The 10,924-nt window shown below is 57.0% G+C and overlaps 1 protein-coding gene across 1 annotated transcript; it reads right to left on the reverse strand.

Moving 5' to 3' along the window:
* Positions 1-428: 428 nt before the first annotated feature.
* Positions 429-2,237, reverse strand: LOC147113587 (uncharacterized). The gene is made up of 2 exons (XM_085994029.1): positions 2,006-2,237; positions 429-1,847 (listed from the first exon to the last, which is right to left on the reverse strand). The coding sequence occupies exon 2, from the start codon at positions 1,648-1,650 to the stop codon at positions 703-705; it is 948 nt and encodes a 315-aa protein (XP_085850155.1). The 5' UTR covers positions 1,651-1,847; positions 2,006-2,237; the 3' UTR covers positions 429-702.
* Positions 2,238-10,924: the final 8,687 nt, after the last annotated feature.

A 10,924-nucleotide genomic window follows, 5' to 3' on the forward strand; every position in this document is an offset into this window, starting at 1 on the left:
GGACCCCAGCGGAGCTGGCATACAACGAAAGCCATCAAGCCACAAGGAACCTAATAGAGCAAACGATAGGCGTCCTCAAGCAACGGTTCCGTTGCCTGGATCGTTCGGGCGGGTCTCTTCAGTATTCGCCGGATAGAGTCTCCCAGTTCGTCGTGGTGTGCTGCATGCTCCACAACCTGGCTATCCGCAGGACTCAGGCACTGCCACCTGACATTGCCCCACCACCTCAGGAGGACGAGCAGGAGGACCCTGAGGAGGAGGAGCACCAGGCCAGGAGGGAGCGACAAGGTCCAAGGGCCGTCCGCCGGGGGCTTATTGCTCGACACTTCTAGGCCCCCTGTCAGGGAATGGCCTGGGCCACTGAGCGCAGCCGCTCCGCAAGCCCTCAGCCGGTTAACCCAACAACCACTTGAAACATGACACCTGCACATGGTGAATAAATAAACATCTTTATTTCAAAAACTCAGGGCCCTTCCCACATGGAAGAGCAAAACAGAGAAGACCCCCAAAAAACAGTCACAAACTTCTGTCACTCCCAAAACCTGGGGAGGACTAACAAAACATCACCATCCAAATGGCCTTCGTCACTGGCCTAACAAAAACAAGCCCCCCCCACAACACAAACACCCCCATAAAACCAAACCACATAATGCCCCCCAGAACAGAAGCCCCCGCATCACCCAAACCCTCGCTCAACACACTCTATTCGGTGTGGCGAGAGGGCGAGTCCGTCGACAGCCGTCTTTTGCCCCGGCCCGTCCTGCTGCTGCGCCTCAAGCTGGGCCGTGAGGCTGTGGCGAGGCTGGGGGAAGGATCTTCAGGGCGACAAGGCGTCTCGCCAGATGCCCTTGGGGGTCGGCCTACACGAGGGCGGGCCCGGGAGGGGCCGGCTGGTGGCTGCTGCAGCTGTGGGTGGCCCTCTTCACTGGCTGCAGCAGCTCCTTGCACCCTGGCTGGGGGAGTGGCAGGCTCGCCTGCACCAATGGGGACAAGGTGGGTGATGCCAGGCGCGCGCTGGTCGCCAGACACACGTGCACTCGGGCGGCCTGGCCGGGGAGCAAGCGCGCCAAACTGTTGGTCGCCAGACCGGTGTGCGGCAGCAGGGCGGCGGCTGGCCTGGCGACGCCTCCGCGCCAGTGCGAGGGTGGCAGAAGTCAGTGCCCCAACTGCGCCGGCATGTGCCCGCATCTGCAGTGCCATTGTCTGCACAGCACCTCTCAGCTGGCGACTGGCGTGCTGCGCTGCCTCGAGTTGTTGCACCCCCCTCTCATGCGCTGCCACAAGGAGCTCCACCCCCCTGGCGTGCGCTGCTGCGAATTGCTCTAGGCCCCTGGCCTGGGATTGGCCGAAAGCCACCACACTTTGTGCGAGGCTTTCGATGGCGTGAGGCATCTGTGCCACCACCTCCATGATTTCGACGTGCCGCCGCTCCGACGCCGCCGACATCTCGTCCAGGAGGCGCACCTCCTGGGCGACGTCCGAGTCCGGACTGGAGGGCGCCTCCACCCTCTGGCCAGAAGGCTGGCGTGCCGCCGGAGCCTTGCCGCGTGCGGCCACGCCACTGGGACCAGGTTCTGCCCTCCCCTCCACCGCCTCCCCCCTCTGGGCAGAAGGCTGGTGTGCCGCCGGAGCCTTGCCGCGTGCGTCCATGCCACTGGGACCAGGTTCGGGGCTCCCCTCCCCCGCCTCCCCCTGGCTCTCCGGCACGCCAGACGTCTCCCCTTCATTGCCATCTCCTGGAGCGGAGGAGGGTTCCCCCGAGGTGGCGCCTTCCTGCTGCTCCTCGACGTCCTCCTCCTCCGAGGGCCTGGCTGTCTGGGCTTCAGGGAGCACCTCCTCCTCACCAGCTGAAAGCAGGAAGGCACAAATGTAGCTTTAGAGTGAGGACAGGCCGACAGCGAGGGAGGCCGCACTGGTGCATTATGCGCATTTTTCGGCCAGTGGGGAAGGATGTAGATCTGATGCGCGAGGGCAAGGAGAGAGGTGCACCCGGTCCTGTCCTTACCAGTGGGTTCCAGTATAGGGTCGGCGTCGCCGAGCGCCACAGGCCCAATCACCGGGTGACGCAGCAGTCGGGCCACCCTCTCTTCCAGAACCGTTAGCTCCTGGTAATCGCGAGGGCCTCCACCAGTGACACGCAGGCTCCTGGCGTTCCTCGCCAGCTTGGCCTGCAAGAGAAAGGAGGGCGTCTAAGTACAGTGTGGTGCCCCGTTGTTGTGTGTGAGGCCTCCCATGGTGGAATAGCTTGCACAGTGTGGTGCCCTGTTGCTGTGTGTGAGGCCTCCCATGGTGGAATAGCTTGCACAGTGTGGTGCCCTGTTGCTGTGTGTGAGGCCTCCCATGGTGGAATAGCTTGCACAGTGTGGTGCCCTGTTGCTGTGTGTGAGGCCTCCCATGGTGGAATAGCTTGCACAGTGTGGTGCCCTGTTGCTGTGTGTGAGGCCTCCCATGGTGGAATAGCTTGCACAGTGTGGTGCCCTGTTGCTGTGTGTGAGGCCTCCCATGGTGGAATAGCTTGCACAGTGTGGTGCCCTGTTGCTGTGTGTGAGGCCTCCCATGGTGGAATAGCTTGCACAGCGTGATAAGTGCAGAAAGAGCTATTGATTAACATGCAAGTGCCATTGCAGCGGCAGCAGGGCTGGGCATTAGACCTTGGATGTCCCTTTGGCCCTAATGGGAGGTGCACATGCAAGGATGAGGGGGACACTGGAAAGGGTACTCACCTTGACCAGCCGACATAGGTCATTGTATTTCTTGCGGCACTGGTCCACACTCCTGGGAACATCGGAGTTGGAGGAGACCCTCCGGGCAATTTTGGTCCACGCCTCCCTGAACTGGCTCCTGGGAGCCTTCCTGCCACTAGCCGGGCACACGACCCGTCTTCTCTTGCGTACCCCATGAAGGAGCACACCCAGCGCATGCTCAGAGAACCGCTGGGCTCTTTCACGGGCCCTCTCCATGACCTCCAGGCGTTGATTTGGTACACAACCAGTCCTGAGGCCTAGTTGCAGGGCTACAGCATGCAGGGCGTGGCTGCAGTCAAAGTTGACCCTTCCCCCTTTAAGAGCTGGCCGGCGTCAGGGTGTCTGCTGACACTCACCACATGATCGCACCTGCGCTGCGCCCGGAATCGGCGTTATCAGGCTGCATCGCCGGATTAGCGCCTGAACATAGGGTTCCAACGCCTTTTGCAGCGCTCGGCCAAAAAGTTGGCCAAATCTACTGAATTTCGGCGAGCTCGCCTGCACTTTCCGGCGGCCGCTAAATTTGCCGAGCGCCCGACTTTAGCGCCGCAATAGCGTCCGAACTGAATTTCTAGGCCAGAATCTGTGAACTGTTCCCGCAGAGACTGAATCTGTGAACTGTTTCCCGCAGAGACTCTGGCCTAGAAATTCAGTTCGGACGCTATTGCGGCGCTAAAGTCGGGCGCTCGGCAAATTTAGCGGCCGCCGGAAAGTGCAGGCGAGCTCGCCGAAATTCAGTAGATTTGGCCAACTTTTTGGCCGAGCGCTGCAAAAGGCGTTGGAACCCTATGTTCAGGCGCTAATCCGGCGATGCAGCCTGATAACGCCGATTCCGGGCGCAGCGCAGGTGCGATCATGTGGTGAGTGTCAGCAGACACCCTGACGCCGGCCAGCTCTTAAAGGGGGAAGGGTCAACTTTGACTGCAGCCACGCCCTGCATGCTGTAGCCCTGCAACTAGGCCTCAGGACTGGTTGTGTACCAAATCAACGCCTGGAGGTCATGGAGAGGGCCCGTGAAAGAGCCCAGCGGTTCTCTGAGCATGCGCTGGGTGTGCTCCTTCATGGGGTACGCAAGAGAAGACGGGTCGTGTGCCCGGCTAGTGGCAGGAAGGCTCCCAGGAGCCAGTTCAGGGAGGCGTGGACCAAAATTGCCCGGAGGGTCTCCTCCAACTCCGATGTTCCCAGGAGTGCGGACCAGTGCCGCAAGAAATACAATGACCTATGTCGGCTGGTCAAGGTGAGTACCCTTTCCAGTGTCCCCCTCATCCTTGCATGTGCACCTCCCATTAGGGCCAAAGGGACATCCAAGGTCTAATGCCCAGCCCTGCTGCCGCTGCAATGGCACTTGCATGTTAATCAATAGCTCTTTCTGCACTTATCACACTGTGCAAGCTATTCCACCATGGGAGGCCTCACACACAGCAACAGGGCACCACACTGTGCAAGCTATTCCACCATGGGAGGCCTCACACACAGCAACAGGGCACCACACTGTGCAAGCTATTCCACCATGGGAGGCCTCACACACAGCAACAGGGCACCACACTGTGCAAGCTATTCCACCATGGGAAGCCTCACACACAGCAACAGGGCACCACACTGTGCAAGCTATTCCACCATGGGAGGCCTCACACACAGCAACAGGGCACCACACTGTGCAAGCTATTCCACCATGGGAGGCCTCACACACAGCAACAGGGCACCACACTGTGCAAGCTATTCCACCATGGGAGGCCTCACACACAGCAACAGGGCACCACACTGTGCAAGCTATTCCACCATGGGAGGCCTCACACACAACAACGGGGCACCACACTGTACTTAGACGCCCTCCTTTCTCTTGCAGGCCAAGCTGGTGAGGAACGCCAGGAGCCTGCGTGTCACTGGTGGAGGCCCTCGCGATTACCAGGAGCTAACGGTTCTGGAAGAGAGGGTGGCCCGACTGCTGCGTCACCCGGTGATTGGGCCTGTGGCGCTCGGCGATGCCGACCCTATACTGGAACCCACTGGTAAGGACAGGACCGGGTGCACCTCTCTCCTTGCCCTCGCGCATCAGATCTACATCCTTCCCCACTGGCCGAAAAATGCGCATAATGCACCAGTGCGGCCTCCCTCGCTGTCGGCCTGTCCTCACTCTAAAGCTACATTTGTGCCTTCCTGCTTTCAGCTGGTGAGGAGGAGGTGCTCCCTGAAGCCCAGACAGCCAGGCCCTCGGAGGAGGAGGACGTCGAGGAGCAGCAGGAAGGCGCCACCTCGGGGGAACCCTCCTCCGCTCCAGGAGATGGCAATGAAGGGGAGACGTCTGGCGTGCCGGAGAGCCAGGGGGAGGCGGGGGAGGGGAGCCCCGAACCTGGTCCCAGTGGCATGGACGCACGCGGCAAGGCTCCGGCGGCACACCAGCCTTCTGCCCAGAGGGGGGAGGCGGTGGAGGGGAGGGCAGAACCTGGTCCCAGTGGCGTGGCCGCACGCGGCAAGGCTCCGGCGGCACGCCAGCCTTCTGGCCAGAGGGTGGAGGCGCCCTCCAGTCCGGACTCGGACGTCGCCCAGGAGGTGCGCCTCCTGGATGAGATGTCGGCGGCGTCGGAGCGGCGGCACGTCGAAATCATGGAGGTGGTGGCACAGATGCCTCACGCCATCGAAAGCCTCGCACAAAGTGTGGTGGCTTTCGGCCAATCCCAGGCCAGGGGCCTAGAGCAATTCGCAGCAGCGCACGCCAGGGGGGTGGAGCTCCTTGTGGCAGCGCATGAGAGGGGGGTGCAACAACTCGAGGCAGCGCAGCACGCCAGTCGCCAGCTGAGAGGTGCTGTGCAGACAATGGCACTGCAGATGCGGGCACATGCCGGCGCAGTTGGGGCACTGACTTCTGCCACCCTCGCACTGGCGCGGAGGCGTCGCCAGGCCAGCCGCCGCCCTGCTGCCGCACACCGGTCTGGCGACCAACAGTTTGGCGCGCTTGCTCCCCGGCCAGGCCGCCCGAGTGCACGTGTGTCTGGCGACCAGCGCGCGCCTGGCATCACCCACCTTGTCCCCATTGGTGCAGGCGAGCCTGCCACTCCCCCAGCCAGGGTGCAAGGAGCTGCTGCAGCCAGTGAAGAGGGCCACCCACAGCTGCAGCAGCCACCAGCCGGCCCCTCCCGGGCCCGCCCTCGTGTAGGCCGACCCCCAAGGGCATCTGGCGAGACGCCTTGTCGCCCTGAAGATCCTTCCCCCAGCCTCGCCACAGCCTCACGGCCCAGCTTGAGGCGCAGCAGCAGGACGGGCCGGGGCAAAAGACGGCTGTCGACGGACTCGCCCTCTCGCCACACCGAATAGAGTGTGTTGAGCGAGGGTTTGGGTGATGCGGGGGCTTCTGTTCTGGGGGGCATTATGTGGTTTGGTTTTATGGGGGTGTTTGTGTTGTGGGGGGGGGCTTGTTTTTGTTAGGCCAGTGACGAAGGCCATTTGGATGGTGATGTTTTGTTAGTCCTCCCCAGGTTTTGGGAGTGACAGAAGTTTGTGACTGTTTTTTGGGGGTCTTCTCTGTTTTGCTCTTCCATGTGGGAAGGGCCCTGAGTTTTTGAAATAAAGATGTTTATTTATTCACCATGTGCAGGTGTCATGTTTCAAGTGGTTGTTGGGTTAACCGGCTGAGGGCTTGCGGAGCGGCTGCGCTCAGTGGCCCAGGCCATTCCCTGACAGGGGGCCTAGAAGTGTCGAGCAATAAGCCCCCGGCGGACGGCCCTTGGACCTTGTCGCTCCCTCCTGGCCTGGTGCTCCTCCTCCTCAGGGTCCTCCTGCTCGTCCTCCTGAGGTGGTGGGGCAATGTCAGGTGGCAGTGCCTGAGTCCTGCGGATAGCCAGGTTGTGGAGCATGCAGCACACCACGACGAACTGGGAGACTCTATCCGGCGAATACTGAAGAGACCCGCCCGAACGATCCAGGCAACGGAACCGTTGCTTGAGGACGCCTATCGTTTGCTCTATTAGGTTCCTTGTGGCTTGATGGCTTTCGTTGTATGCCAGCTCCGCTGGGGTCCTGGGCGCGCGGAGCGGGGTCATGAGCCATCTGCACAAAGGGTAGCCCTTGTCCCCGATAAGCCATCCCCTTGGTGGAGGCTGTGCCTGGAACATGTCAGCCACAGTAGTCTGGCGCAGGATAAAGGCATCGTGGCTGCTTCCTGGGAAGCGGGCATTGACAGCTAGGATGCGCTGCCTGTGGTCACACACCAGCTGCACATTTAGGGAATGGTAGCCCTTCCGGTTGCGGTATTGCTCGGCATTGTGGATAGGTGCCCGCATAGCCACATGCGTGCAGTCAATGGCGCCCTGCGCCATGGGGAAGCCCGCGATCCTGGCAAATCCGACTGCACGCTGCTCCTGCTTGTGTTGGGTCATGGGGAAGGAGATGAGTTGGTGCCTCCTCGCGAAAAGTGCTTCGGTGACCTGTCGGATGCAGCGATGCGCGGCGAACTGGGAGATGTTCGCAATGTCCCCAGCAGCGGCTTGGAAGGAGCCGCTTGCATAAAAGCTGAGAGCCACCGTGACCTTCACTTCCACCGAGAGAGACGCCCTGGACATGAGCTGTGGCTGCAAATCTGCATGAAGCAGCTGGCAGATCTCTCCAACCACCTCCCTTCTGAAGCGCAGCCTCTTAACACAATGCGCCGCAGTCATGGTGAGATATGAGACCTGCTCCCGGTATTGCCTGACTGGGTAAGGCCTACGTTGGCGACGCCTAATGGCCCCTCTGCGTCTAGGCATGCCTGGCCCTCTCTCAAAGCGTCTGCGAGCCCTTCGCACAAAATGTAGCAACTGAGGGTTGGCCCCCCATGCAGCCCCCATTACAAAGTTCCAAACAGCAAAATCACAAGGATGCAAATGTCAAAGCACTGGCTAGAAGCAAAAATACCTCTCCTATGGTGTCCGAAATCAGTAATCTCTGTGCCTTGCTCTCTGTGCAGAAATCCAAACCAGTCAAGTCATTGCAGCGACATGGCTGGCTTTTATGGGTGAGTGGATGTGCCCTTTAATTAGCGCTCCCCGAATCCCACAGGGCCTCTGTTGAGTTCCATTTCACAGTTCTTAGCAGCGCCACGCCCACATCGGCCGGGCGCCACTGAATTTCCGGTTTGGGGCGCACAAACGGCGTTGCACGACGGAATGACGTCATAAGATGCGCGCGCAGCTGAGCGGGCGCTAACACTTTGCGCCGGCGCTAAAGCCCAGCTGAATTTCGGCGTAGGCGCAGATCCGGCGGTGCCCGGGCGCTAAGTGGATAGCGCCGGAAATCTGGCGCTAACGGCTGGCGCAAACAGCTGAATTTCTAGGCCTATATCTGTGAATTGTTTTACATGAATTTGATTATATGTTATGTTTAATGGGGAATAAGTATGTTGTAAGCTAAAAAGGGAGGATTGTAGTGTATGTACCCGTCTACCTTTAAGAGAACTATTGTATGTAACCGTTCACCTTTAAGAGAACTATTTTAGGTGTGGCACTACTTTGTTTGGCTTCTGTATACTGTAATACCGACGGTGACCACACCAGTATATAAGTGTTGTGTCAGGATTTATTGGGCAGATTCGCCCTGACCTTCGAATAGTAAAGTCCTGTTTTAAGTTACTCTGGTAGTCTGTGTATTAATTAACTAAACAACTCACAGACTTTACAGGTAGGACATGGGTTCATAATTGTGATTTGCCATATGACAAGTCCCGGTTCTTAGCCAAACACTTGGAGTTGAGCTTTTTCCCCAGAAGAAGGGATAGAGAATCTGAAACACACTGATTACCTTCTAGCAGAGATATATGGAGCATAGTGAAGAAGAAGACATTTTTGTTTTTAAAAAGTTAGTTTGTCATAATAGTGGCAAATTGACTACACACAGTGAGAAGGCAGATAGATCATGGAAGACATTCTAATTCTAAATCTTTTCAGTAGCTTTTGATGGAGTCTCGGATGGACATTGCATGGAAGTTGACCTCTCGTAGAGCTGCTGTTAGCCGCCGTGCAGTTGAGAGAATGCGAAGCAAGGAACTGGGGACCAGAGGGCTGCTCCTTAGTTATCTGTCTCCCTTTACTTTGATGTTAAAGCAACTCTATTTGATGATTAAACAAATTATTCTCCATTAGCCAATTGAGCTATTAACCATTTCTAACACTTAGGCCTAGAAATTCATTAAGGCGCTGCCAGCTTTGCGGCCAGTTACCGCCTAAAGAGGGCTTCTGCGCCAAAAATGAGTTTGCGCTGATATTCAGCGCAGCGGTATTAGCGGCGGTAGCCGTTAGCGCTGTGCCGGCACCGATGACGTCATCGGTGTGCGCAGTGCCCCGGTTCCGCCCCGAAACCGGCCCGATCCCCATATTTAGTAGCGGCCGCCTCCTCCGAAGTGGCCGCAAACAGCGACCAGAAAACGGGGCCGTGCTGTAGCCTGAGTGGGGCGCTTTAAAGGGGAAGGTGCAGCCGGCCGCTTTTTCGGCGGCCGCCTGCCCGCACCTCCTTCCCCGGCCTCCTCCACCACCCCCCCGCGGCATTGCCGGCTGCTTTCCGTGAACGCGGCACTTCTCCGTGGTGCCGGGCTCATTTGCCGGCACTCTCCAGCGGCGATCTCCCCGTTGCAGGCAGCTCCCCCTTAAGAGAAGGAGGAGGCCTGCAGTACCACAGCCTGCCGCGCCGCAGCGGCTGGCGCAGCGGCGCCAAGAGCGCTGAAATTCAGTGTCAGCGCCCCAAGCGGAGGCGGGCACACCCTGGTATAGCGCCCGGTTCCGAATTGGGGCGCAAACACTGAATATCTGACGATCGCTAATGGCTCCCTGCCCAGCGCTAACTTTTGGGCGCGAGCGAGCTGGCCGCCCCAAAGTGAATTTCTAGGCCTTAAACTTTAAAAAAAATTCTCATGCTGTATGTTCACATTCCTCCATGGCCTCACCCATCCCTATCTATTTAACCTACTCCAGCCTTACAACCTTCCAAGAAATCTGCATTCCTCCAATTTTGGCCTCTCGTGCATCCCCAATTTCCTTCACCCCACCACTGGTGGCTGTGCCTTCAGCTGTTTAGGCCCTAAGCTCTGGAATTCCCTCCCTAAACTTCTGTCTCTCCACCTCTCTCTCCTCCTTTAAGACACTCTTTAAAACCTACCTCTTTGAGCAAGCTTTGGTCACCTGTCCTAATATCTCCTTATGTGGCTCAGTGTCAAACTTTGACTGATGACTCTCCTGTGAAGCGCCTTGGGACATTTTACTACATTAAAGGTGCTATATAAATGCAAGTTGTTGTTGTTGTTAAATAGATGAGCTGTTGACAGTAGCCTCCTGGCCATCTGGTGGCCCATTTGCCTTTCACATCTTCTTGCACACTAATTACTGGATGAAATTTTTTTATTCTGATTAACATATGTAGATGACCAAAAGGGGAATACATTTTAAATGATTCAGAAAACAAATTAATTCCACCAGTTTATGTTTAACTTCTTATGCTTAGTGACTATGTTATACACTTTGTTGCATTGTGTAGTGCAAGACAGTTCTAAATGTTAGAAGTTATAGGACTGTTTATTAAATATTCTATCAAAAAGTATTTACCCAGAATACAATTTATTTTTGCATTCTGATAACTGTTCCCCCGAAGGCTCAACAAGTTTATGCAACGAATAGCCCAGTGATATGAGCAGGACCTTCCTGATTATAATCAATCAGGTCTGATTTCTTGTCAGTGCTGAGTTACCTAATCTCAGAAGTCACACAACACCAGGTTATAGTCCAACAGCTTTATTTGAAATCACAAGCTTTCGGAGCGCTGCTCCTTCTTCACCTGAAGAAGGAGCAGCGCTCCGAAAGCTTGTGATTTCAAATAAAGCTGTTGGACTATAACCTGGTGTTGTGTGACTTCTTACATTTGTCCACCCCAGTCCAACTCCGGCATCGCCACACCTTACCTAATCTCAGTTGAGATACTGGTAGACACGAGGCTGTTGGATTCAGTGCTTCAGGTCTCCCATTCCCAATTGCTATCCAGCGATTGCTAATACAAGCACACGCATGCAGATGCTGGGTGAGGACAGGAATTGGTTGAATAGCCAGTGGATATTCACTGCCTACAGTGATTCATGAATAACAGAATGTTGGTGCAAGGTACTAGAAGGCAATTGATGCTTGTGTGACTGTACCCGGCCAAGGACATAGAACCATCTGAAAAATTAC

Source organism: Somniosus microcephalus, chromosome 8 (genome assembly GCF_052327205.1).
Source record: "Somniosus microcephalus isolate GS21.2 chromosome 8, FLI_Smic_1.0, whole genome shotgun sequence".
Lineage (NCBI taxonomy): Eukaryota > Metazoa > Chordata > Chondrichthyes > Squaliformes > Somniosidae > Somniosus > Somniosus microcephalus.